Source organism: Chinchilla lanigera, unplaced genomic scaffold (genome assembly GCF_000276665.1).
Source record: "Chinchilla lanigera isolate Chin_1 unplaced genomic scaffold, ChiLan1.0 scaffold00036, whole genome shotgun sequence".
NCBI lineage: Eukaryota > Metazoa > Chordata > Mammalia > Rodentia > Chinchillidae > Chinchilla > Chinchilla lanigera.
This window is the reverse complement of record NW_004955437.1, coordinates 2,125,662-2,152,116: the sequence shown is the minus strand read 5'-3', so window position 1 is coordinate 2,152,116 and position 26,455 is coordinate 2,125,662. Positions and strand designations below refer to the sequence as shown.

The window sequence follows — 26,455 nt, the reverse complement described above, 5'->3', positions numbered from 1 at the left end:
GACCCAGGCAGACACAGTGGCTCCGGCAGCCCCGGGAGACGGTGGCAGCCTGGACCTTCCTGGCAGGACAAGGGCCCCTCTGGTCCCCTTCCTGTGTTGCTGGCCACCCCAGAGGCCTCACGGGTGGTTCAAGGGGCAAAGGAAACGCGCACTGCAGTAAGGACGGGCAGCGTGTAATCCGGGTATCAGGGCTCAGGGTGGCTCCCTTCATGGACTGAAACCCCACAAGAACCCCCATCCTGACTGCTGTCTCAGACTGGGAGAAGCAGACCCAGGTCCTCCATGTCCAGACCCCTTGTGGCCCTCAGGAAGTGCCCCACCTCTGGGCTTCAGCCTCTGGGCTTCAGCCAGATGAGAACTGCGGGAGGTGGATCGGAGCCCAGAGTTGCTGCAGAACCTACTCTCTGCCCAGTGCCCAGCCCACATCTGCGAGCCAGCCGTGGCACCTCCCGCCGGCCAGCGCCCAGGTCCAAATGCCGCAGAGCTCTGCTGGGGACGTGTGACCGCGAGGCTCCCCAGAAACAAGGCAGGGGCTGAGGGAGGGGACTCAGGCCACAGGCCAGCTCTGCCACAGGCCAGCTGTGAGGAGGCTGCTCTCTGCCTCAGTTTCCCCCACTGACAGATGAAGGTGACAAGGCCAGCGCCTCCTGAGGCTGTGGGGAGCACTGTGTGAGCTCCAAGAGCCGAGAACACCACCCTTGGGCACCACACTTGGCGGAGCATTAAGGAACTGGCGTTCCGTCCTGAAGCCCAGAGGGAGGACGGCCTGCTGCTTCCTAGGAGAAGAGAGTGCATTCTGGGTTTGCACTTTGAGGATCTGTTGTCGAGCCCGACCGGGCACCCTGGGCAGGCTGAGCCCTGGGCTGGACGAGGCCAGTGGGGCTGGCAGCAGGGCCAGGCCAGACGCGCAGGGACATGGATAGGATGCTGGGAGATCTGCAGGCTGCTGGGCCCCAGGTGCCCTCGATGTGCTGGCTCAGGGCCCTGCCCTGCTGCCCAGGGAGTTGGGCAGTGGCAGGTGGCTGGTGGCAGAAAGAGGGGAAGGAGGGGCGTGCACCAAGCTGAGCCGGGAGAGGGGAGCCCGGCAGAGGGAAGAGGGGCTTTGCCTGGGACTGCGGCAGCGTTGGAGTCATGGGCTGGCAGAGGCGGCCGCAGAGAGAGGATTAGCAGCTGGATCTCGGACAGGAAGCTGAGCCTGGGGAAAATGACCGTGGCGAGAACTTGGCCACTGCGGGAGGACAGAGACAGAGTGACCTATTTGATTGCATAACAGATTGACTGCCAGCTCCTGTGTGTTTTGCGACTGCTGTGTGTCTCTGTCACATGTTTGGGGCTCAAAAATGTTGTCAGGTAGGTAGATGAGTAACAAGTCCATGTGGAGCCCGGCTCTTCGTGACAACAACACAGAAACAGGAAGCAGGCTGCATACCGGGGCGCAGCCGGTCCCTCCCAAAACCCCGGTTCCATCCAGGCTCAACCACCTTCTGGCCACCAGGTGGGAAGCCCTTCCCCAGCAGACCCCAGGTCTCCCACTCCTCCCTGCGGGGCTTCAGGGCTCCAGGACTGGATCTGGTGCAGCCGGGAAGGAGGAGGGGGCGAGGGCGGAGGCAGGAGGCAGGTCACACCCTCCTCCACGGCTGGGAACCGGCAACCGGATACTCAGGAGCATGTTGCACAAGCAGGACTGCAACTGGGAGTGGGCCGAGGGAGGGGCAGAGCACACAGGAAGCGGCGGTCTGCCACCTACCTGCCCCCCTTGGGCAGGGTGGGGCGTGCACGGGAACCCTTATCCCACTACAGGGCACCCGGAATTCAGGAGACCCATGATTGTCACAGCAGAGGATTCCTTGTAGAGACGGGAAGGGAGGACGGCCAGGGAAGGCACTGGGCGGGAGGTGCCCCACCTGCTGCGCTGCCCCCCACTTCCAGGGAGCCCATTCTGCTAGGTTCCTAGGGACACGGAGTACACTGCAGGGGCGAAGCAGCCAGCAACCAGCAGCCAGCAGCCAGGGCCGGGAGAGGGGCCCCCAGTCCCTCCGCCGCCACAGCCGTGTTTGGGGTGGGGCTCGTGGACAAGTCTGCGTGGTGCCAGGCGGGTGGGATGGAAGTCGCTGTGCCTTGGTGCCCACCCACAGCCTGAAGGCCCAGGAGATGGCACGGGGTGTGTCACGGCGACACTGGAGCAGGCCAAGGGCTGGACGGGCTGTGAGGCCGGCGGGCTGCGGCTGAGCCTCCAGAGGCCGCTGACGCACGGAGAGGCGAGGGGATGGGCCCCTCGGCCGGGGTAGCTTCAGCCAGCAGGAGAGCTGACCTCAGCTCTTCCTAATGCTGCTCCAGGGCCGCTCAGACCTGGTGCCTGTCCTCTGCCCCACTGTCCCCACTGGCAGTCACCAGAAGTCATCCAGCGCCCCCTCCCTGGCCCCTGACTCGCCTGCCTCCACCCACCGTGCTGCCCTGGAGGACCGCACCTGTCAGCCACCTCTGACCCCGAAGCAGAGCCGGAGCCCAAGCACAAGGGACCTGGCTCCCCGGCGTCCAGCGTCCAGGTCCTCCACGAAGCCCGGGGCGCAGGCGAGGCTGCTCCTCCCAATCTCCCAGCTCCCCGTCCCGCCGCCTCAGCCTCCACACTTGGGCCTCTGTTGCTCCTTAGCTAGAGCTCCAGCCACCTCCCCATGACCCCACTCCTGCCTTCCCAGTGTGGGGCCCCTCCTGCACCCCACACCCTCCCACATCGCACTCGCCCTGGGTGTGCATCGGAGCCCCAAGCCCCGCTGTAAGTGCGTGCCCAGCAGGTGCTTGGACAGCCTGGCGGAGGAGCTGGCCCTCAGTGGGCCTCAGAATTCATAGTTGGTGGCTGTTAGCTGAGGGGCTTTGCCACTTTCCTTCTGAACAGGGGTCCGAAAGTAACCAGGGTGGGCTGGGGTGACATTCAGGGGTACAGCAGGTGCTTAGCACGCGCAAGGCAAAACCAAAAGCAAACCAGGGACCTCAAGCCATCTTCCGCGGGTGCCCACAGCCTCATTCCCACCTGGGCCGCTGAGCTGAGCTCCTCGCCCCTCCCCTTCCCTTCAGACCACTCCTGCTTTTCCTCCTCTCCGCCTCCCTCCCAGACCCCTGGCCCTGTGCCCCGGCAGCACCCAGTGCCCAGCTGAGCACACCAGCCGGCCAGCCCTGGCATCAGGTGACCTTTCCTTCCAGGCCGCCGGCAGCGCAGCCTGCCGGGCAGACTTCACCCAGCGCTCGAGCCGACAGCCCGCTCAGAGCTGGGGCAGGCCTTCGCCCCATGCCCACAGGCGGTGGGCACCAAACACCAAGAGCCCTTTCCACGCACCCCGCCCTGGAAGGAGCTTGGTGAGTGCTGCCTTGGGGTTGGGGCGCCAGGGACCACCTCGCCGAGCTCTCACCCAGCCCCAGAGCGGGAGGGAGGTCTCCAGGCCATAGCTCCCACCTCGGGAATCTCGTCTCCATGTGGGGCTGGCTGGGACCCCTTGTGAAGGCACCCACGTCCCCGCGTGTCTGCACGTCTGTGCATGCTGTCGGGGGCTGAGGACAGACCAGCAGTACGGTAACCTACGACTGCCCCTCTCCTCGGCTCCCGTTCCCTCGGGAGTCCCGCTCTAGTCTGCCTTCTCAGGAGGCCACGTCCACTCACTGTCCCCGGCATGGAGGCTGCACTGAGCCGGGGCTGCAGAGGAAGCTTCGGGCGGCAGGTGCAGGGGCTGAGGCAAGAGTTCTGTCCCCATGGGGTCAGCCCTTCCCCCGGGCAGGGGTCCAGGAAAAGCCACAGCACCCCCTGCTGCTGTCCCAGGATCGGCATGTCCTGTCCCCACAGCCCCACCCTTCTCTCCAGGCCATGGGGTTTGGATGACATCAATGTCTGTGGGCAGAGGCCTGAGGCCAGGAGGGGGGCAGGGCATTCTCGGGGCCAGTACAGGAGCTGGTGCATGGGTGCGGAAGTCACTGCCATCCCTGGCTCTCTCTGCTGCCCTGGGCAGGGGCAGGGTCTTTGGGCCCTACCTCCTCATGGCTCTTCCAGGCCTTGCGGTGACCCTGACGCTTGGGCCCAAACCCATCCCAGGCCCCATCCCCAGAGGTTTCATTATGACAAATCCGACGAGGAAAGCCTGCGAGCACACACAGACTCATGCATAGCCTGCACCGGCCTCGACAGGTGTTTTGCCATATCTACGCCATCCCGCCCCTAAGGCTGAAGGATTCGGAAATCACTGATGGACGTCACAGCACTCCCTCCCCACACGAGGGAAACAGGCGCAGAAAGGGGCGCAGAGAGGAGAGGACAGGGAGACTGAGGCGGGACGGGTTTCCCGGACGGCTCCTGTGCCATTTCCCTGCACGCCTGCCGCACCGGGCCCCCTCCTGGACCTGAACAAGCCTCCTCTGCGGGGTCCCACGGCCAGAGGGACCCCCCACCCACCCTGCCGCATGCGGGGCGCAGGCCCGGCTGAGCCCACCTGGTGGCCGGCAGCGTCCCCTGCTTCCTCCCACTGTGAGCAAGGCACTGGAGTAAATCTTCCCCAGGCAGAAAGCCGTATGGCTGCTGTCTTGTTCCCGAGCAGCTGCAGGGAACAGCAATAAACTTTATGAGCAGCAGGCAGTCGAGGAGGAAGCTGCGTGGCTGGGGAGGAGCAGAGGGGGTGCAGCCAGAGCTGTGGGGCTGGGGCAGTGCCTGCTGCTTTTGTCTCCTCCAGGGCGAGGAGGCCCTGGTGTGGGAGAAGGGGGTAGGGGTCACCAGGCAAGTGCGGACCCTGCACTGGGGGCTCTGTGGAGTGGGGCCCTCTCGGCCGCTGCTGTGCTTGGGTATGGTCTTGGAGCTCCCCACGACCCCTCTGGCTCTGCCGTGTTTGGTGAAACTGGGGCGTGGAGGTTGGTGACAGGAGGCGTCAGGGTGGCTTCTGAGCCGCTGTAGTTTGGGGGCACTTGGGTGTTAGGGATGGAAACCAGGGCCTCTGCATTGAGCTACATACCCAGCCCTTTTCTTTTTTAGTTTGGGGTAGGATGTAAGTTACTAAACTTCCCTGGGCTGGGCTCAAATTTTTGATCCTCCTGCCTCAGCCTCCAGGAGTGCTGGGGAGACAGGTGGGCACTGCCCCACTGGCTGATTTGTGAGCTTCTGAAAGACTCCTGCCCAGTTTGAGAACCTCAGCTGTCATCTGGGCCCTCGGGGACAGGCCTGGGCACAGCCAGGGTGACAGGGACTGGCTCTAGTTCTGACCCGCCTTAATCCCTCTGGGGCTTTCCTGGCTCCGTGTGTGGGCTGCTGCCCTCTGCCGGGCAGTGGTCCTGCTTCCGTTCTAAGAGCTCTGCCAGCCCTGGTATGGAGGAACTCACACACACACACACACACACACACGCACGCACGCACGCCGCACATGTGCCACGCATTACTATGCACTGATCTTAAAAAGCTGTTCCTTTCTTGCGACCGTACAATTGCTGCGCTGACCGCTGGAAGAACCTTGTGTCTGCCTCTTGGGGCCATTTGCACCAGACGCTGGTCACCATCCTGCACACTAGAGAAAGGGGGCAGGCGTGGAGAGAGCCATCGGAGGCTGGGAAACACGCGGGTGGGGCTGTGCGTCTGGCCGTGTCTGGACCGGGCTGCCCCTTCAAGAGGCACAGCAGAAGCAGCCAAGGGCGCCGGGGCGGGCGGCTCCCCACCAGCCCGGCCCTGCTGTCTACGGGGCGGCTCCCTCCCGGCAGCGCTTGGCTTCAGGACTCATCCTACCTGGTGTTCCTCCCACCCGGGGAAGCAAGCTCGGAACACCGCCTGTGCGGCTAAGTACACTTGTCAGTGGCTGAAGGGCTTCTAGACTAATCATCGCTGTATTAAAATCGAATTTGGCCCTTAAGCTGGGAAAACATCGGGAGATTTTAAATGGTAAGAGAAAGCAGGGAAGAGATCCCCTCTCAAAAGATAAAATCATCCCTGAAATAAGTCTCTCTGACTGCAGAATATGACGTATGGCTGTATGATTCTGAACATCCAGCTTCCCCGGAAGATAGATGCTTTCCAAAGGCACATATTTCGGCCCCGGCGCGGAAGGTGATGGGTGAGGTTCTCCAGCACCCGGTATCGATCCCGACAAGCGGGGAGCCGTCGGGAGGCGCGTGGTCCTCGGCCCTGCAGTCATTTTTAGAATGGATTTCAAAATGCCATTTCCCCCTCCTCTTGAAATAAGCTTGTGCCTTTCTGCCCTGGATGGCCCCAGGTGACGCCAGCCCTCAGCCACGTGAGAGGCTCCCAAGTTCTCTTGCACATTATGGCCTAAGCGGTTTTAAATGGGTTTCGGGTCCTCTTGTCTCTAATAGATTAAAAAACGCTCCCTTGGGCATCTCAAGGACATTGAATGGTACTCGTCCCGAACCTCCGGCTCCGAGGGGCCTGGGAAATGTACGGCAGCGCTCGGGAGCAGGAGGGCAGGCCATAAACCACGCCGCCGTTGAATTGTGCAGCCTGCCACATTTCCACTGCGGACTTCCTCTGCTACAAGCTCTTCCTTAATTATCTTCTCCCCAGAGCGCCCTCCCGCAGCACCTGAGATTTATGGGGACACGCTCCGAAGGCTCCAAGGCCTCAGTGGTCTGGGGAGCCCATCTCTCCCCCCAGCTGAGCTGAGACCCGAGGAAACCTCTTCTCTGACATCAGGGGGCTGCGGCAACCTGCGGAGGGGTGGGGCTGGGCTTGACCCCCCCTGCCCTGGCCCGAGCCTGCCCGCAGACCCCGTCCTGCCCGCACGGCCCATCTGCATGGTTCCTCATGCACGCGCCCTGAAGCAGGCTGAGCTAGCTCTTCCCAGCTCCTGGACCCCTTCCCAGACCCCTAAAGCCGCCCCTTTCTCAGTCAAGAGGAGTAGCTCTCCTCACCTTTCTGGCCTGGTCCTTTTCTTTCTTTTTGCCTCGCGGGGGATGGAGCCCAGAGCCTTGCACAGGTCAGCCAAGTGCTGTACCTCTGGCAACACCTCCAGCCCCCAGGACTCATTGTTCAGCATTATTTTTTCCACACCGGTCCCCATGCGATCCTCACTGCACGTTTAGTGTCTGTTGATTGAGAAAACAGACGATGACAAAAACCTCTAGGAATTCAATAATGCCTTTAAATGAATTTGTGTGTTGGTAATCACCAAAACGCCTGTAGACACTGGAGAAATTACCCCGCTGCTTGGGGACCGCTGTTCCGGTCTGCAGAGCACGCCGGTGGCCGTGTGGATGTGGGAGGGTCCTGACCACCCCTCACCCACACACCGGCCGTGAGGGTCCGGCTGTCCAGCCTGGGTACCTCCTGGAAGGCTCCTGTCCTGATGAGGGCACTGAGGCACGGGACACGGAGGGCCTCAGACAGGAGCCGGCCCTGAGAGCCTGGCTTAGGCGCAGGGCGCCCAGAGGGGTCCAGAGTGGCCGGAGGGACTGTGAGGTGGGCAGAGTGAGCACTGACTTCGGAAGGACAGACCCCACGGCTGAAGCCCAGCTCTGCCGCTCGCTGGTCCTGGGCCTTTACATCTTCAGCTTTTCAGAGCCCGTTTCTCCATCCAAAAACTATTATCTTGAGAACGAGAGGCTATAAAGCCAGTGGTGCGCGGTCTACACCTAAAAGGAATGGATATTTCACAGAATACGCTTGTGCCGTGCAAGAAGTGAGAACCTGACTCATGTGAAGCTGTTTTCCACTTAAGAGCCCCACACTGGGTAATGGCTGTGATTGGTGAATTAGTCAGGTCAGACTCTGAGCTCAGCTGCATAACAAGCACCCCCACCCCAAGGGACTCCATAGGGCAGAGATTCCCTTCTCTGCAGTGCTACAGCTCCAATTTGAGCAGTCGCTCGGGCATTCACTCAGCAAGCAGATCGTGCCTGACATCGGAGAGGTCTCGGGGTCTTAGAATAACGGGGATTGTCATTTGTCCCTACTCTGGATGCCCACTCTAATTCACCCAGGCAGCGCTGGCTGTCACTCAGGCCCCGTGGGACAGCACAGCAGGGCCGTCTGACACAGCCAGCCAGGGGACTCCCCCGCACCAGCGTGGTGGCCGCACCTCATTGGCAGACGTTAGCCCTTGCGTGTCCCAGAGTGAGACCCAGAGTTCCCTGGCACAGGACGTGACCCAGCAGCAGGGAAGGAGGGCACAGAGACCTGGTGCTGTCTGTCCACCTCCCTCCCGGGCCTGCTTCCCCAGGGAGGGGCGCTGAGCAAGGGGTCTGGGCTGCGGCATGGGCTGCAGAGAGGGACTCTGGTCTCCTTCAAAATGCGATAGAGCTCAGGTTCTCAGCAGATGTGTCAGGGGGGCGGGGGCTCCCCCTGCAGGCACCCCACCTGCGTTCACGCGGCCGCACTGACTCACAGGGCCGTCCTGAGCGTAACCCATGGGTAGTCCAAAGCCCGAGTGGCAGAGACTTCACAGAGGCCTGGACATCCTGCCACCTGAGCTCCTGCCACCGCGGGGACGGCAGGAGGCAAACCCGGCTCGAGGGGTCTCCCGGGTCTTCCCGGGCCTCAGCAAGCCCGTGAGACTCCTGGGATGGCCGGGGGGGAACCTGACTCCCCGTCACTCCCTGCTCCTAGAAGCAGAACACAGCTGGGGAGGGCCCAAGGCTGAGGCCCAGCCCCGGACAAGTGATTGCCTGTGGCAGGAGGCATCGCGGGCTGAGGATAGTCCCGCCCTGCCCGGCCCTGTCTCTGGGGTCCCTGACTGGGGCCTGCAGGAGAGCAGTGGGGAGGGGAGGCCGAGCCCGCTCCACCCACCAAGCAGAAGGGAAACAGAGAAGCCGAGACCCATGGGGAACCCGAGCTCACCCCGGCACCGTGGACGGTCCCAAGTGCAGGGCAGTTCCTCCCTGCACCCTACGTCCCCTGGGAATGCACAATAGGGCCCCGACCTCTGACCCTGGAGAAGAGGAGACTCACGGCCTTTGGTGCAGGAGGGAGGGCGCCCCGCAGGTCTGGGCAACCCTGGGCGGAGCTCTGGGAAGGTCTCTGTGGGGTGGTGCTCAGGTTTCTGACTTATAACGCGGATCAGTGACCGTCTCAGCCTCCCACAGCAGGGCCAGCGAGCGCAGGCTGGGCTGGTGTGCTCGGTCAGGCCCTGCTCTCTCCATGCCAGCTGGGTGCACTAGGCTAGTTTCTTAACCTCTCTGTGCCTCAGTTTCCTCATCTGTGAAATGGGGCTGCTGCCCTGATCACTCCATCAGGTGGCTGGGAGGCTTGAATGGGTTCATCTATGAGAAGCACCTAGAACACTGCCTGACATACAGCAGATGCCTTGTGTGTGCACGTGTGCGTGCGTGTGTGTGCCCGTGAGCACGCACTGCGCGACCATTTAGCCTCATTACTTCGGCCCTGTGCCACCACTGTGAGGTGATGCCCATATTCTTAGGGCCCCCTGGGGAGATGGGACGGGAGAGAGGAGGGGAGGCGGGCTGCCCAGGGTGGCAGAGGGGTGCGGCTGACACGGGCAGGCAAGGCCAGGCCTGATAGTGCGAGGCTGGACTGGAGCACAGCATGAGAGAGGGGAGCCAGGCTCCTTCCAGGAGTGGCTGTCGACGAATCCTGCTCAGAGCCGTCCCTCGGGTCACCAGAAGTGCCCCTGCCTGGGGACAGCAGCTGTCCGAGGCCGCCACACATGGGAGCCCAGGGAGCGGGCAGAAGGGCCACCTTGGCTTTTCTCTTCTCTGCCTTCCTGCACTCTCCAAATTTGCAAGTAGGATCAGGTCTGCCACAGGCTGCGCCATCTCATCCCATAGCCGAAGACCCCACTCACCTGCAGGCCCACCGCCCTCTGCCAGCTTCTCCCAAGGGGCTGCCCCGGCCACCTGTGGACAGAGCGAGAAGCCATCTCCCGCTGCAGCTGGCCCCCACCCCTGCACCTCACCCCAGCTGCCCCGGTATCCCCAACACGTGGCCACCCCCCAGCCTCACCCTGCACCCTGCAAAGTACCCTGCAGGTAGACAGGAGACCACGCCCCTTCCCCATGGGTTGCCTCCTGGCCCACAGGACGACGGGAGCCCAGGGCGGTGTCCTGTCTTGGGAAATGCATGGTCCCAGCTGAGGCCCTGGATGGGGCTGGAGGCCCAGGGCAGCCTCAGGAACTTCTCTGAACAAACTGACAGCACCGCTGAGCTTGGAGCCAGCCAGCCGTGCCAGGCCGGCCTGAAGGTCAGCTGGAGGGTTAATCAGGACGGCACTGCTGGCGGGCTCCCCTGCAGCCAGGAACCCAGCTGAGGGAGCAGGTATTAATAACTCGGCAGTGACAGCACCCCGTGGGACTGTCCTCTCAGACGGGACACGCAGCGGCGAGGCCCCCCCTCGCAGCGTCTCCTTGGCGCACTCCTGAGACAAAGTCAAGCAACTTTAGGGCTGCATTTCCAGCCCAGAGTGCCAGGCTCTGCCCTCAATCAGCCAGGCCCACCTTGCGGGAGGCAAGACCACTTCGTGGCACTGATAAAATCTGCCCAGACCCCATAATACCCACACTTCCTGAGCGCTTGACACTGAGCACTGGGCCGGCACTTCCCTGCGCCTGATCTCAATTCTGTCTGCAACTCTATGAGAGGTAGGTAGGTATCGTTATGCCGTTCCACCGATGAGGAAACCGAGGCCCAGAAGGGTGTTGTAACTTGCGCAACGTCACACAGCAGTTACGTAGTGGAGCCATGATGCAGGCTGATGGTGCATAACTCTGCTGTACAAAAATAAAACGTTCCTGTAAGACGGTGGCTTTCCCACAGCGGGGCTCTGACCGGTCCTGGGATCCGTGGCCCGAAAGAAGGAAGGCGGCAGAATAAGAGAAGTGAGGGCACAGTTCTGGAGTTTACAGCTGTGTGGGTGTTGCTTGATATTTTTAAGTGTCTGAAATATTTACACTCAAAATATTTAAGTCTCCCTCTCACCCCTGCTCCAGGGAGGTAACAGATTACCCTGGAAGTAAGGATGTGCATTTATAGTCTGGTTAGAGCTACCAGGGAGGGGCCGGCTCGGGCAGAGGCTGGGGTCAGTCGGTCAGTACGGGCACTTCCGGGGCCCTCTCCCCAGCACCACCCTCTCCGTTTTCCAGAGCCCGGCCAGGAGCAGCACAGGGGCCCAGGAGCAGGAGGGTGACAGCCAGCTTTGAGTCCCGGAGCCACCGCCTCTCCCCTTCCCCTCGAGGACCTGAGGCCCCATGGTTGTCCAGGACAGCGCGGATGCCGGGGACCCCCGGATGGGCGTGCGGCTGGAGCCCTTCCTGCACCAGGTCGGGGGCCACCTCAGCGTACTGCAGTACGACGAACACACGGTGTGCAAGCCCCTCATCTCCCGCGAGCAGCGCTTCTATGAGTCCCTGCCGCTGGCCATGAAGCGGTTCACACCGCAGTACAAAGGTAAGCGTGGGCGGAGGGCCACGTGGGGCAGGGACGCCGCCGGCACCTCCGACTGCTCCTCACCATCCAGCCCCCCTGGGCTCCTCGGCGCCTGTGGGTCTGGAGTGTGAGGTCACTCGGCTTCCCTACACATTCCCTCCAGCCACCCAGACTGGGCAAGCCGGGAACAGACTAGAGCGACACTGGGTGTCACGTGGTCCTGTGCCATGGGGCCAGCACGGGTGGTCCTGGGAACCTGGCTGAACACAGGGCGGGTCGAAGCCTCCCTGGCCGCCCTCTGGAGGCCCAGGCTGGGGCAGGCCACGGAGCAGCTAGGCCAGGGCTTGCTCGGGGAACCAAATTCCGCCTCACACAGGAAGAAAAGGGCTGCCGGCCAGGGAGCTGAGGACCTCGGCCCGGGTAGTGGGTGCTGGTTTGAGCGCGAGGTGGGCTGGGGAAACAGCGCTAGTGGGGATGCTCCGGCTGCCGGACACGCTATGCCTCGCAGGGTCCAGGCAGAGCTGCCCAGGGCCAGGCTTCCGAAGAGAACACTCGCTGGGCGGGGCACGCAGAGGAAAGCCCGCCACTGAAGGACTTTGGATCCGTGGCCGCAGGCCCTGCCCTGCTGTCCACAGATCTGGGGGCATGCAGCAGTGATACCTAATTAAGTGCATCAGAAGCCACGGGCAGCAGGCAAGGTGGAGCACCGCCGCCATCCCAGCACTGCGGCGCCTGAGGTGGGGGATGGAGAGTTCGGGTCCCACCAGAGCGGCTCGGTGAGAGCCTGAGTTTCATCCCCAGTGTGGGTGAGGGGCTCCATGCCAAAGGTGGGGACAATGGCAAAAACAGGGCCACGGATGTGGGTGTTTCTCTGCACGAACTGGGGTCAGCTAGCCTCTCCAGAATCCTGTGAGTTTCGTGTTTGTAGCTTTCCTGGCCCCCTTCCAGACCCAGGAATCAGAATCTCTGGGGCTCTGGGGTCAGGCCAGGAATCTGGGTCTTGTTGGTTGGGTTTTTGTTGTTGTTGTTTTAATTTGACTTGGGTGTGTGTGTGTGGTACAGGGAATTGAATCCAGGGTCTTTGCACTGAACTATGCCCCTAACCCACTTATTTATTTACTTAACTTCTTATTTACTTATTTTGAGACACGGTCTCACCAAGTTGCCCAGACTAGCCTTGAACTTGCAATCCTCCTGCCTCAGCTTCCCAGAGGGCTGGGATTGCAGGGGTGCACTACCAAGTCTGGCTCAGGAATCGCCATATTTAGCACAGTCCCCATTGAGAACCACTACCTGGCCTTGAACCCTGGACGTTACTTCTGCACAGTGTTTCACCCGGGCCTGCAGGACCTCCCGAGCAGCATCAGGCCCCAAGAGGCAGGGAGGACAGTCGGGCCATCTGCACATGCCCCTCTCCTCCCCGCCTCCCCCGAGTCTCCAAGGCTGCAGGCCAGTGTGGCCTGGCTGGCTGTGGTCACCCTCAGCACCCACTGGAATTCACATCTGTCCTGCGCCGAACTCAGTGCAGCTCGGGGTGGCAGCTTGGGGCGAGGGCGCCTGCTCGCAGCAGTTCCCGCTAGCTTGGCATCGCTCCAGGACCGCCGCAGACGAGTGGGAGAGAAGAGGGGCTGCCCGGTCCTCAGGAGCCCCCGACCTGGCCCCCTGTCTGCACCCCACCTACACAGGGCCAGGTCTCTGCCGGGTGAGCATGCGCTCTGGGGCACCCTCAGAATCAGATGGGTTACATCTCCCTAAGCTACCGCAGGCTGGAAATACTGTCAGTCACAATGCCTGCAACACACCTGACCACGCCCCCCACCCCACCCCCGCGACAGCTTAGCAACACGGTGCCCGGGGATGCCTCGGCTGTCCACCCTGGGGTCACAGGGCTGACGGGCACTACAGTGCTCGGCCACTGTCCACATCGCAGGAGGGACTCAGGCCATACACTGCTGACCCCAGAAGAGATCAAACCGCTTTCAAAGTGTGGTTCCTACTGTGTGCATATTGATTTCCCACCACCACGAAGTAAAAAAACAAATCATGCAAGTTAAAGCATTCTAAGTCGGGCACCACCTGTACGGTGAGCCAAGGGTCAGAGGGACCTCGCCAGCAGGGGCCACCAGGGTGCACCGGCCTTGCTTGCAGGCTCCTCCCAGGAGGTGGTGTTCTAAATAAGCCAGCAGGGGCCTGAGTCAGGGAACAGAGACACCGACTGGTACCTGCCCTGCCTGTGGGTGGGCTGGGTGACACTCAGCTATGAGGTCTGAATGACTCAGGGTCTTAGTCACCTTCTCCCAGCTGAGACACAATACCCAACTCCCACACCCTAAAGGAGGCGAGGATCCAGAGGGTTCAGTCCACAGCAGACAGCGCCAGGGCAGGAGCAGCACGGTGGAAGGGTTCAGAGGCAGAGCGCAGCTCTCACCAGGGCAGCCAGGAAGCACGGAGAGAAAGGAGGTCCCGGGAAGGAGATAAATGCTTCCGGGTCACGCCTCCAGTGGCCCACCCCTTCCAACCAGGCCCCGCCCACTAACCACACATTTAGATGAATCCACTGAGGAACACAGCACCCCCACGACCCAGTCACCTTCCACAAGCCACACATCTGAACACACGGGGCGTCAGGGGACTCTCCAGATCCACCGCGGAAATGCTGACCACCCTGCTGACCAGAGCATGGCCCATGCAGCCCCAGGGTCTGAGCACAAACCAGCAAAACAGGAAGGTGCTAGGGAAAGGCCCAGACCATGCAAGGGCCTCATGGTCGTTCTCAGCTGGGAAGGGCAAGGGACCAGCCACCGAGGTCACCCTGTGCACGGGGAGGCCCCAAAGCACTGGCTGCCGGCGAGGAGTCCCAGCCGCCCCAGGTGTCTGCTCTGTGCTTGGCACTAACTCCTGGGAGCCTCACAGCCCTCTGAGGAGGGACCTTGATTACCCCCATGACAGAGGGGAGGAAACTGAGGCGCAGAGCTGTTGCCTGATGTGCCTGAGGACTCACAGCCGGTGAGAGGCAGAGCCGAGCTTTGAAGTCCTGAGGCCTGGCTCCCAAGGTGGGCTCTTGGCCAGGCAGCCCCATTCCACCCAGCCCTCGGTCACTCTAGGAGCGGACTTGGGCCTCAGAGCTCAGGGGTCATCTCACCCAAGGAGACGGGAGCGGACTTGGGCCTCAGAGCTCAGGGGTCATCTCACCCAAGGAGAGAGGGCCCACGGTTGCCCAGGGTGGCGCAGCCAGTGACCTCGCCCCTTTCTCCTCAGTAGTCTCAGCCTCGCAGAGGGCAGCCAGGTCTGAGGTGTCCACCACGCCACAGAGCACACCCCTCCCTTCTGCCCCGCCTGGCATCCCCGTGGTGACCGGAAGACCCTTAGGCAGGGTCGTCATCCCGAAGGGCAACCTCCCTGTGCCAGGAGTTTGCCCTGAGCCTCTGCTGGGCTCCCGGCCTGACAGTGTCCCGGGGACACATCTGTCTCCGCCCAGTTTGCCTGTCAGCCCTGGGCGAATGAGGACATACGCTTAGGTCCAGTTGGCTCATGGTTCCGCCAGATTCAGATTACAGAAGGCAGCAAGTAAATGTTCTCATAAGCTTAAAAATAAATGCATGATGGAAGATTCTCCCAGGCTCGGGAAGCTGCCCAGCCAAGCCAGAATTGCTGAGCTGCTCTGGGCCTGCCAAGGCGGGCAGCGAGCGCAGGGCAAGGAGGTGGTCACTGCAGATTCCGTCCAGCAGGGCAGGCCTTGGCGGGCAGGGCCGAGCGGGCCAGAGGGGACAGGGGAGGGAGAGACGGCCAGGAGACAGAGAGGCTCGCTGAGCCGTCAGAGGGACACGGAAAAACCACGAGGCAGGGACGCAGCCCTGGCAGCGCGGCTCTGACAATATGAGGGATGGAAATGACTTCTGGATTTTATTGGTTTTGGGTTATTTGCACCTCTGCTCGCCTCCATTTACTCACGCACTCAGCGCCAGTGAGATCAGACAAGAGCTAGAGCCGGGCAGGCAGGGAAGGTCACATTTCTCGTCCCCCCGGGGAGGCCTGGGGACCCACGCTCCCCAAAACAAGCTCTCTGGGCTTCGCAAGTGGAAAAAGCCAGGGGCCTGGGCGCGAGCTTGCACTTTACAAGACCTGAAAGGCCCAGGGCACCGTCTGCGGCTCTGCAGGCAGCAGGGAGCCCCAGCCCCTGCGGACAGGTGCGAGCCCAGCCAGCTGCCTCCCCTGGCCGCACAGGAAGAAGTGGACCCCGGGCCTGTGTTGGCTTCCACAGTCAGCCCTGCTCCTCAGAACAAGCACAGTTGCCCTCGCCTGGCACTCCCAGCCCTGCTGTCCCCACAAGGTGGACTCGTGGTGGCTCTGCTCTCTGCTATGGAACAGAATGATGGGCACACGCACAGGAGACCCTCTCCAGAATCCCCATGTACGGCCTGCCCTTCCTCCCTGCCATGTCCGGTGTGGCCCTCTGGAGCTCCAGCCTACACCAACCCTGCGACCAGGGCCATCCAGTGTGCCTGGCCTCTGCGGGTGCCATCAAGAGACTTGCAAGCATGCTGCAACTCAGAGACCACAGAAGAAAAGCCTACGGGGCCACACACAGTGGGCAGAGTGATGCAGCAGTTTTTGTAGGGGGTTCAGTTTGAGACAGCGTCTCGCTATGCAGTTCAGGCTGGTCTTGAACCCACTATGTAGCCCAGACTGGCCTCAAACTCATAGTGACCCTCCCGCCTCAGCCTCCCAAGTTCTAGGATTACAGAGGTGTGCCACCACACCCAGCAAGACCTGCCAGTTGTGATCACTGTCGTGCCTGTGTCCCCAGCCTGCCCCTGCCCCTTGCTCTTGTGCACAGGGCAGTGGCTGTGGGTCAGCTGTAAGGAGTCACCTCGGGGACAGGATTATTGCCATTTGTAATATTTATTTCACAGCACACAGGAACCTGGGCTAGGCAGAGAGAAAGTGAGATTTTTCAGGAGTTAGAGAGGCCTGAACGCCCCTCCTTGGCCACAAAATCAGGGCACTGGGAATCAGAGATGGCAGGAGAGGCCCAGGCACAGCTGGGAACCTGGCACAGTGGCTCTGGAGAGCACAGCAGGGGAGCCCGGGGTCTGCACCTCACCGCCCAGGGGACCACAGGGTCGGGCAGGGGCAGCCTCGCCCTCACTGCCTGCTCAGCAGAAGTCACCGCTTACCCGGGAAGGTGACCAAGAGCAGCGCGGTGCTCGCAAGAACAGGCGGCCGCCTCCATGCAGGAGCGGCCCCAGCAGAGCACGGACGCCTTCGGAGGGGCTCCCCGGGGGCCACCGGCAGATGTGCATGGGGATGGACAGGAGCCAGCAAGCAGGGTGCAGCCAGGGTGCAGCGCTGGAAGTGCAGCCCTGCGCCCAAGGGCCAGAGCAAGGGACCAGTGTCCCTGCAGAGAGATGCCCCGGGGGAGCCCAGAACGCACGGGCACCCCCTGGTGGCACAGTGAGGGAGCCACACGGCAGGTGCAGGACAACCGGGTGCCCGGTCCTCTCCGCACCGTGTCCTCAGGGGCTGCCCTGGGGCCCTCTCTGTGCCACTACCAGAACGTGGCAAGGCAGGCACCCCGAGTGCCCAGCTCCACGCAGGGGGCCCCAGACTCTGTCTCCGTGGAGCACAACGTGTGGTCACGTCTAACTTCCCGCAGCCAAAGTCCCCGAGGACAGCAGCAGGGCACATGTGTTCAGTGGGCTTCCGGACCCCTCATGTGCATGGCCACAGTTCGGGGCCCTCGACGGCATGCGACCATGCTAGGAGGAATGCGCACAAGTCTCTGGCTCCACAGAGAGCCACATCCACTGTGACGTCCGTGTGCCGAGGCATTGGACCACAGGAGGTAGCCGCCAACATGCAAGAGTCAGAGAGGCAGGGAGAGGGCACACGGAGGACAGAGGACCGCATCTCAGAAGCTGGTCAGACAAGGACACAAGGGGGAGGGGTGCCGAGGGGGCAGACCACAGACGGGACGGTGGGCCCTGAGGCGGGGCGGCCCGGCTGGCGCGAAGCGCTGGCTGCAGCAGGACTGGAAGGCATGACTGCACAGAGCGGAACCAGGATGCCAGAACAAAAGGTACAGGCTGGCTTTGTTTAAAGCGAGAAGAGACAGAAATGAGATAAAGCAGGGACCCGTGGCGATCAGCCCACAGCTATTTCTGCAGACTCCACGGAGCAGGGTCATTTAGGAACAGGCTCGGGTTCCAGCCAGACCCGGCCAGCCCGATCCTCTCCGAGAGGAGCTGGGGAGGAGGGAGATCGGCCGGTGCCGTTAAACGGGGTGCAAAGTCGCCCGAGCCGGCCGAAAGGGCTGAGTGTCCGCGGGGTCTCATCCCCACCCTGCTCTGTGTGTCCCGCAGGCACTGTCACCGTGCACCTCTGGAGGGACAGCAGAGGCCACCTCAGCCTGGTGGCCCACCCCCAGAAGGAGAACCGGGAGCCCTTCAAGGTGTCCCCAGAGTCGGCAGCGGTGGCCATGTGGCAGACGCTTCAGCAGACCACGGGCAGTGGCACCGGCGCCCACCCCCTGGGCCAGCAGCAGCACACGCAGGGGGCACACGTGCTCAAGGAGAGGTGAGGGCCTGCGCGGGTGCCGGGAAGCAGACATACGTCCCTCGGCAGGGACAGCACCACTGCCCCGTGCCCGGGGCCACCCGTTCCCCGTTAGAGTTGGCGCCCAGAAAATGAGAAACTCGGACGGAGGCCCTGCCTGGAATAACCAAGGTGGCCCCGGCGCGGCGGGCTCCCCCGCGCCCCGGGAGGGAGCCTTGGGAAGGCTGTCTTCTCAGACGTCCCCACAGAGTGGGAACTTGGTGCCAGTGTGTGTAGACACTGAGACCAGGCAGTGTCCTGGGGCACCGGGGCTGAGCTAGAACCACTTGCACAGGGGAGAGTGTGGCCAGCTTCTCCAGGATTAGCGCTCTGGTGGCCCAAGGAGAGAGGCTGTTGGTCTGAACCTCAAGGGTCCCTGGAGACGGGGGACCGAAAGTCCTTGGAGAGGTCTCTAGAGCCTCAGCTGATGTTAGCTGACCTTTCTCAGAGGAGAGGGATCCCTGGGGATTTTTAAAACATTTATGGGAAACAAAAGGGAGCTAATACAGTGACAATATCCCCCCTCCCTAAGGAGTTCCAGATCTAATTAAGCTCTTGGCTGGGTGTCAGGAAGCCGCCCGCTATCTCCACTCACAGATGGCCACGCCGAGGTGCCTGCTGACAGGGACAGGACGCAAGGGAGCGCGGCCCGAGGTCCCGTGACCCAGGCCACCACCCCCTCGTGGCATTCTGAGGTGTCGAGGACATAATACCACGCCAGGCACCAGAGCCCAAGACCCCAGCCTTGTGACTGCAGGGGGAGTCACTGCCCTGTGCCGTATGCCCACAATAAGGAGCCATCAGGGCAGCACCAGGCCCTTGCAGGGTCTGTGGCACTGTGAGCACCAGGCCAGCCCTTTCAGAGCGCGGCAGTGAGCACTCACCACCCCTACCATCGTCTCTCACTTTCCCATCCGCCCGCAGCCCCACCAAAGCGCTCCTGAGGTCCGAGTTCCACTTCAGCACCCAGGTCTCCTCGCTGGAAGATGCTAACGGGAACCAGGTTGAAAGGAGGAGCTTTAACCCGTGGGGCCTGCTCTGCCACCAGGCCCACCTGAGCCGCCTGTGCGCAGAGTACCCGGAGGACAAGCGGCACCGTATCCTTGCCACCCTCCCGCCGACGGCCTCCCTCAGGGAGGAAGGCCTGGTGGTCAGGAGCAGAGGGGACACAGAGACAGAGACAGAGGAGACAGAATCGAGAAGAAATCAGCTCCTGGCCAGCCACAGTGACGCACGCCTGTAATTCCAACACTCTAGGAGGCTGAGGCAGGAGGATCACAAATTTGCGCTCACCCTGGGCAACTTAGTGACTTGGCAAGATGTGGGTTAGTGTAGAGGCCTTGGGTTCAAAACTTAGTACCTCAAAAATGAAAAGTAATCGGAACCTTCCAAAGAAGTCTGGGCAAATTGGACTGGGAATCACACTCAGTCCCGTGTCCCTGGTAGGCCTGCTGGTCGTGTCTCTGCCACTTGGGCCGTGAAGATGCCAGGAACGAGCGACACTGTGCCATTTGGGAGCAGGAGGGGCTTTAGAAGGATGGTGGGCTCTCCTTGTCCCAACCTCCCTTCTGCCCCCGTATTCCCCCTGCAGGTAACTTCCACGGACCCGCAGGGTAGAAAGGAAATGTGCGTCCCCCCAGCAAAGCACCTATGGGCAGCTCAGTAAGGAGCTGCCCCCCGACACACACAGGCTGCAGATTTCCATTTGAAATGCCCCTTCCCCGTCCAGGGCCCCTCTTGCAACGGGTGGCTGGGTTCATAGTATTTACTAAGACACATCTGCAGCCCTAATCCCTAAGAAGCTTTTGCAGGATAATTACTCCGCTGAAATTAATATTCCTGCAACTCATCTCCGAAGTGAACATCAACCCACTTCTCCCAAAAGGTATTGGCCCGCTCAGTGACTGGAGGTTTTAGCCTTATGATTTTCTGCCATAAAATGTAAATTGGGCATGGCCTGCCAGGGATTTCACGCCTGCATTTAAATTTCAACCTCAGAGCAAAATGGAAATGGAAGAAAAGCTCACATACTCATAAACTCCCCCTAAATAAATGGACTTATTAAAGCAGTCTGCAAAGCTAATACCTTGCATTCTTAATAGCAAGAAGGGCTTGTCTGTAAGGAAGGAAATGCGGCCAGGCGTAGCGGTGCACATCTGTAATCCCCGTACTTTGGGAGGCTGAGGCAGGGGGCATCACAAGTTCAAGGCTGGCCTGAGCCGCTTATCAATGTAGCATGGCCTGTCTCAAAAGAAAAGATAAAAAGGGGTGGGGATGTAGCTCCATGTAAAGGCTCTGAGGTTCAATCTCCAGAAAGAAAGAGAGGAAGGAAGGGTGGAGGGAGGGAGGGGATCAAGAGTGAAAGAATAATACCCAGGCAGGGAAGCTGGGTCAGCTTCCGAGGCCGCTTGCTGCCTCCCAAGCGGCAGCAGCCTGGACATCCTCAGCGCCTTCCTTAACTTAGCGACCAGACTTCCTACTACTGGAAAACGTAGTGTCACCGTACACGCATCCCTGCATCCTGGACCTGAAGATGGGGACCCGGCAGCACGGAGACGATGCGTCGGAGGAGAAAAAGGCCCGGCACATGAGGAAGTGCGAGCAGAGCACCTCAGCCTGCCTGGGCGTGCGCATCTGCGGCATGCAGGTAGGCAACACCACCCAGGCCCGCCCTCCCTCTCTGCAGAGCCCATTGCTTCTGGGTAGCCAAAGAGGAGGCTGGAGAGACACCTTGCCCCTCAGCAGAGGCATGTCCCAGTCTGTGACACACTGGGGGGGGCTTCTGTTTTGGGGGTGCTAGGGCTGGAACCCAGGACCCTGTACCCGCTAGGCAAGTGCTCTGCCACTCAGCTATGCCCCTAGTGCACACATGGTTATTTTGGTTTATTTATTTATTTATTTATTTATTTATTTATTTATTTATTGTCTTTTTGAGACAGGATCTTGCTATGCAGTATGGGCTGCTCTTGAACCCACTTTGTAGCCAGTCTGGCCTCAAACTTGCAGCAATCTTCCTGCCTCAGCCTCCCAAGTGCTGGGATGACAGGCGTGCGCCACCATGCCCGGCTGTTTCGTTTTGTTTTGTTTTTAAGGAGTGAGTACTCTTCAAGACAGTGGTGTCGAAAGCCCCCCATTTTTGAACTCCATCTCACAGTCCGCGGCAGCTGCAGCTTGCACAGTGGCCCCATGGTTCCTGCCCGTGGCGAGAGAGATCTTTGATGCCAGTGTGTGGCGGCAGCTGGGGAGAGAACTGATCCCGAGTTCTCTTGAATGATGAAGATGTAGCCTCTCCCCCTCAGATGCTGCATGGCAGTCTGCTCTTTGAATTCTTATTAACCATTCCTTCCTTCCCTTCCACCTTTCCTGGCTTCTTTTTGCTGCCTGGTTTGGTTAAAAGAAAAAAAAAAAAAGTAGTGGGAACGCCATAACCTGCGAAGTCCAGGTGAAGGGGCGGTTAAATTCCTTATTGCCGGGACTCGGCACTTCATTATTGCCGCGGCGGGGTGGCGGGAGGGAATAAACGGCCTCCGCTCTCACAGAATGTCTACTCCAAGCAAAACCAGACACCGATGTGACGGTAAACGTTATAGCTTTCCTTAATTGAAATTGCCACCCCTTGAAGCTGGAAGTTGAGTCTATAAATTCGTTGCACAGATGTCCCTGGGAAGGCCTAGAATGCAGTCCTCAAGAGAACAGAGTGTGATGACTTGTGGTGTAAATGGAATCTCTCTCTGGACCTCAAACCTTCTGAAATTGATCTGATTTATTTAGAAAGTGATGCCTGTCATGTATTTATGATGGCTAATTTAGCAGCCGATCTCCAGCCCTCCACAGGCAACACTAAGCTTATCAGATCTTTCTGATTTTTTTTTTCAAAGCTGCCTTTCTGTAAAGGTATCATGTGATCCAAAGGCAGGAGAGACCAGAGAAACTGTCTCAGGCCAGGTGTGGATGGACAGCCCTGCCCAAGTCGGCCACGTTCCCCATGGCCAAGCCAGCAGAGCCTCCGTGCCCCCCGTCACAGCCCCCTTCCATCTGCTCCCTTGTGGTGGCCAAGACATGACAGGAAAGGGGAGGGCAGACAATGCCAACGAGGGCCCCACTGTGGCTAGGAGCCTCCTGCTCCCCAGGCCCTGCAGCTGCACCCCGCAAACACCGTCCACCCCCGGTGATCTTCCAACAGTTCACCCAGTCCACCACCAGGGCCATCACTGTTGCCTTCCAATCTGCAGATAAAGGACTTTATAATAAACTTTGCTGGGGAGGATTTAATCTAGTTGGCTTTCCAAGGCCATTGGCAGTGATTTCAGATTCCTACAAAGCTTTCTAGCTTGGGTTGGCTAATATTTGAATTGGAGAGGGACAGGAGCCAGAACTTAAATCATGATTCGGAGGTTGACACTGGAAATTCACAAGAGTGGAGATCCAAAGCGTTGCCTCCTGGGTGGAGCGTCACCTCTGGGAGGTGAAGGACCTTTGACCTTAGATGACTGTTGAAGACTTGCTCGGAAGCATTTGAGAACAGCAAAACTACACTGAGGGGTGATGGAAGATCACCTTCAGCTCATCTCAGCCACGCTCGCCCCATATCTCCTGGAATTCTGTTCGTGTATCACTGGAGCCCATGACACTGCAACTGTAACAGATGTAATTCTTGTTTAATTTGCAATTCTTCACATTTTCTCTTTCTTCTTTCCAATGCAAGGTCTATCAAACCGATAAGAAGCACTTTCTCTGCAAAGACAAGTACTACGGAAGGAAGCTCTCAGCAGAGGGGTTCCGACAGGCCCTCTGTCAGTTCCTGCACAACGGAGCCTGCCAGCGCACAGAGCTCCTGCAGCCCATCCTGCACCGGCTCCAGGCCCTCCTCGCTGTCATCAGGAGCCAGAGCTCATACCGGTTCTACTCCAGCTCCCTCCTCATCATCTACGATGGGCAGGAGCCCCTGGAAATGACCCCGGGCGGCCAGCATCCTCCTGAAGCTTCACCGATGGGCCCTGCTGTCCCCCACAGGGGTCTGGCCAAGGTTGACGTCCGGATGATCGACTTTGCTCATACAACATACAAGGGCTCCTGGAAGGAGCACACCACCTACGACGGACCAGATCCTGGCTACATTTTTGGCTTAGAAAACCTCATTGGGATCCTACAGGATATCCAAGAGGGAGAGTGAAACTTCCTGGGACTCTCTGGGATTTTCCAGGCTAAAGATTATGCAAAGGGACCTCCTGGTAGCTGGGTAGTCTAGACACCCCTTAGATGTCTTTGTGACGATCAGATCTGCCTTCCACGCCATCCCCACCCTCGGCAGACGGCAGTCACAGCTGCTTGGGCAACGCGCCCCAGAGGCAGCTCCACGCACCCTGGCGTCTCCCGCGGTGCTGCCCATCAGTCAGCACCAGGCGTCACCGTGTGTGTGTGAGTCAGAGGCCAGCACTGCAGTCCCAGTCTGGAGCGTCTGCTTCCAGGACGGCTCCTATTGTGCTGCAGTCCTCACAGCTGTGAGGCCCGAAACCCTGCAGAAAGAAGCCCAGAGGAACAAGTTCCTGACGACAGGAGGCTTCCACCTGTGTGGGCTGACAGAGCTAACGGACGTCCCCTACCTTCCCACCAGGAGCTGGAGGTGGGGCAGCGCAGAGCAGAACAGATTCACTATCTTGCCTGCTTTGTACCCAGCTCCTAACAGACAAGGCTACATGCGGGGGCATAGCTCAGCCATAGAGCACGTGCTTTGCATGCGTGAGGCCCTCGGTTCAGTGCAACAAGTAATAATAATATAATAACCATAAAATAAATAAATGGCAGGCATGGTGGCACACACCTGTAATCCCAGATTCAGGAGGCTGAGGCAGGATGAATGCTGTGAGTTTGAGGCCAACCTGGGTTACATAATGAGTTCAAGGCCAGGCTGAACGACATAGTGGGACCCTGTCTCAGAAAAACCAAAAGTAAAGAAATATGTAAATGGACAAGGGTAGGCTCAGGCTCAAACCCTAGTTATCCAAGATCCACGTTCTCCATTTTTTTACCTGGAGAGAGAACAGTCTTTCATAGACATCTCGGTACCTAGTAGAGATGATGATTCTGCCACATTTTGACCATGAAATGACTCTGACCATGAAAGGCAGCTTCCGTCGTCTCCACTTTCTATCAGTTTACTTGGGTGGGTTTGGGCTGGGGGAGTCACAAGAACCTGGAGCAGGCAGGAATCCAGGAATGATGTTTACAAGACGGTGGGCAAGAGTAAATACGGGACAATTCTAATGAATTCCTTCTTCCTTGGTGTGGAAACCTATTACAATGCCCTTGGGTCAAGCACTGGGATACGCTCCCCAATTAGGGAAATAAATTTGTTAATAAAATTGCTGAGGTCACCAGTGATTATTGCTGGGCCTTATTACGCTTTCTGTTTGTTTATTCCGATCATCTCGCTGAATGGTAATTCCAGTTTGTGAGCAGCTAGAGCACACGCAGGGACAGTCCACCGATTTCCTGCAGTCCCGTGGGAACGGGGTGGGGACAGGGGCTAACAAAACATCTTCGAGGCAGGCACCAGAGCCACAGAGAAAGGGGCCTTCCAGCTGCACCTTATGAAATACAAAAGCAAGTCCCCGCTGGACTCCAGTGGTTACTCTCTATCAACTTTCCCAAGCCCACATAAACAGAGGGAAGAGGTTAGCCTGGATAAGAAAAGCTCTAGCATCCATTTAGAATACATCACCTGGATTTCACGCAGGTTCACTTCTCGAGGATGTCCGGCCAAGGGGACGACGGCCACACACTGCTTTCTCTGGAGCGGTTCTCCCCGGAGGCTCCAGTACCGCATCCTCTGAGTCCGCACCTCCAGGCTCAGCTTCCCGTCCCCTGCCCAGCACTCAGTTCTGGGTGCTCTGGAACACACCCCCAGGACGTCCCTCTCTCCACTCAGCCTTTCACAGACAAGGCCCCCCTCCTGTCCAAACTGGAGGCCCACTGAGTCCCCACCTCCTCCTGAAGATGTCCCCCACAGAAGCTCAGTCCGTGGTAAGAAAGGGGCAGTTGGCTGCTGGCTTTAGTTCTGGTTTTAAGACAGGGTTGTGCCACTGAGTCCAGACTGGCCTTGAGCTCACTATGTAGCTCAGGCTGGCCTTGAGCTTGTGATCCTCCTGCCTCAGCCTCCTGAGCACTGGGATTACAGATGTGTACCACTGAGCTGCTGGATGTGGCAGGGTTGCCCTGGTCAGGAACTCGTGCCTGGCCCTGCAGACTCGCGGACTCAGTAGAAGGAGCCCATGCACTGGATCGCCGCCCCGCTGGAAGAACAAAAGTGTGGAGAGGGAAGGGCGCTTGGGAACCTCACTCATCTGTAATGCCACGAAGCTGCTCCTCCCTCCCTCCCTCTCCTTCCACCAAGGGAAGGGCTGCCAAATACCGGGGACACAGAGCACTGTGCCAGGGTCTGACAGGAAGCCCGGAAGTACGGGCACCGTGATGTTCTCACCAAGAACCTCCTGATCCACCAGGTTAAGACCCAATGTGGAAACATCATGGCCAGGCTGGGTGTGGTGGCGCACACCTGTCATCTCAGCACTTGGAAGGCTGAGGCAGGAAGATCGCTGTGGGTTGAAGGCCAGCCTGAACTGAAGGGGAGGGAGGGAGGGAGGGAGGGAGGGAGAGAGAGAGAGACAGAGAGAGAGAGAGAGAAAGAGACAGAGAGAGAGACAGAGAGAGAGACAGAGAGAGAGAGAGAGAGAGAGAGAAAGAGACAGAGACAGAGACAGAGACAGAGAGAGAGAGAAAGAAAGAAAGAAAGAAAGAAAGAAAGAAAAAGGCAGATAGATCATGGCCACTTGCTGGGACACGTAGACTCCCCCCAAGGGAGCAGGGCGTGTGAGAGCCTCTGCCGCATGTCACCGTCCCAGGCTGGTGGCCAAACTCGGCCTAAAAGGGAGCGAAGGGGGAAAGGTCATGAAAGGGCAGGGGTTCCCGGCCAACTAACAAGCGGGGCGGGGGCAAGCAAGCGGGCTCGGCCATGGCAGGGGCAGCCAGGGATGGAGGTGAACACGAGAACTGGAAAGGACCCCTGAGCCTTCCACCTCCTCCTGCTCTTGCCTGGGAGACTTCGCACCCCTCAGCTGGTTGCTTCCCCGCGTGGGGCGAGCTCTGCTCCCGAGCTGGGAAACACACAGGTATCAGCCGGAGCAGGCTGACCGCTGTCACGGGCACCTCCCAAGTACCAGCATCGCATCGTCCCCATGGCTCCACAGTCATCCAGGCCCCAGGCCTCTGTCCTGAGACAGCACGGAGAGGGAAGCGTCGGCCGGCAAGAAAGGGACGGGGGCGCCACGCCCATGGGCCAGAATCAGTCCTGCAGCGCTGGACAGGCACCGGGGACTGCTGTGAGGTCTCAGGCCCGGCCTGGAAAGAGAAGATGGGTTTGACGACACCGCGCAAGTCTCTGGGCAACCTCTTTCTGCACAGGCCTGTGTCAATACGGCACCTGGCTGAAGCAGGGAGAAAGACAGGAAGAGC

At 59.8% G+C, this 26,455-nt stretch overlaps 1 protein-coding gene and 1 long non-coding RNA gene across 3 annotated transcripts; one reads left to right on the top strand and one right to left on the bottom strand.

Moving 5' to 3' along the window:
• Positions 1-1,402: 1,402 nt before the first annotated feature.
• Positions 1,403-23,780, top strand: Ip6k3 (inositol hexakisphosphate kinase 3). Of its 2 annotated transcripts, none has more exons than XM_005389508.2 (7): positions 1,403-1,495; positions 3,199-3,351; positions 11,068-11,371; positions 17,713-17,926; positions 18,869-19,041; positions 20,416-20,591; positions 22,650-23,780. In XM_005389508.2, the coding sequence occupies exons 3-7, from the start codon at positions 11,173-11,175 to the stop codon at positions 23,115-23,117; spliced, it is 1,230 nt and encodes a 409-aa protein (XP_005389565.1). In that variant the 5' UTR covers positions 1,403-1,495; positions 3,199-3,351; positions 11,068-11,172; the 3' UTR covers positions 23,118-23,780. The 2 variants fall into 2 exon arrangements, with proteins under 2 accessions (XP_005389565.1, XP_013372386.1); XM_013516932.1 differs by lacking the exon at positions 1,403-1,495 and adding an exon at positions 1,889-2,546.
• LOC102010832 lies at positions 7,096-9,809 on the bottom strand. The gene is made up of 2 exons (XR_261830.1): positions 9,774-9,809; positions 7,096-7,605 (listed from the first exon to the last, which is right to left on the bottom strand). It is a non-coding gene; the product is annotated as an uncharacterized LOC102010832 (long non-coding RNA).
• Positions 23,781-26,455: the final 2,675 nt, after the last annotated feature.

What these genes read in the sequence shown, in the direction of transcription:
- Ip6k3 (XM_005389508.2), top strand. Translation starts at nt 11,173, where the DNA reads ATGGTTGTCCAGGACAGCGCGGATGCCGGGGACCCCCGGATGGGCGTG. An exon ending in GTTCACACCGCAGTACAAAG is followed by an intron (nt 11,372 to 17,712) that starts GTAAGCGTGGGC and finishes TGTGTCCCGCAG; the next exon opens with GCACTGTCACCGTGCACCTC. An exon ending in TGCGCATCTGCGGCATGCAG is followed by an intron (nt 20,592 to 22,649) that starts GTAGGCAACACC and finishes TTCCAATGCAAG; the next exon opens with GTCTATCAAACCGATAAGAA.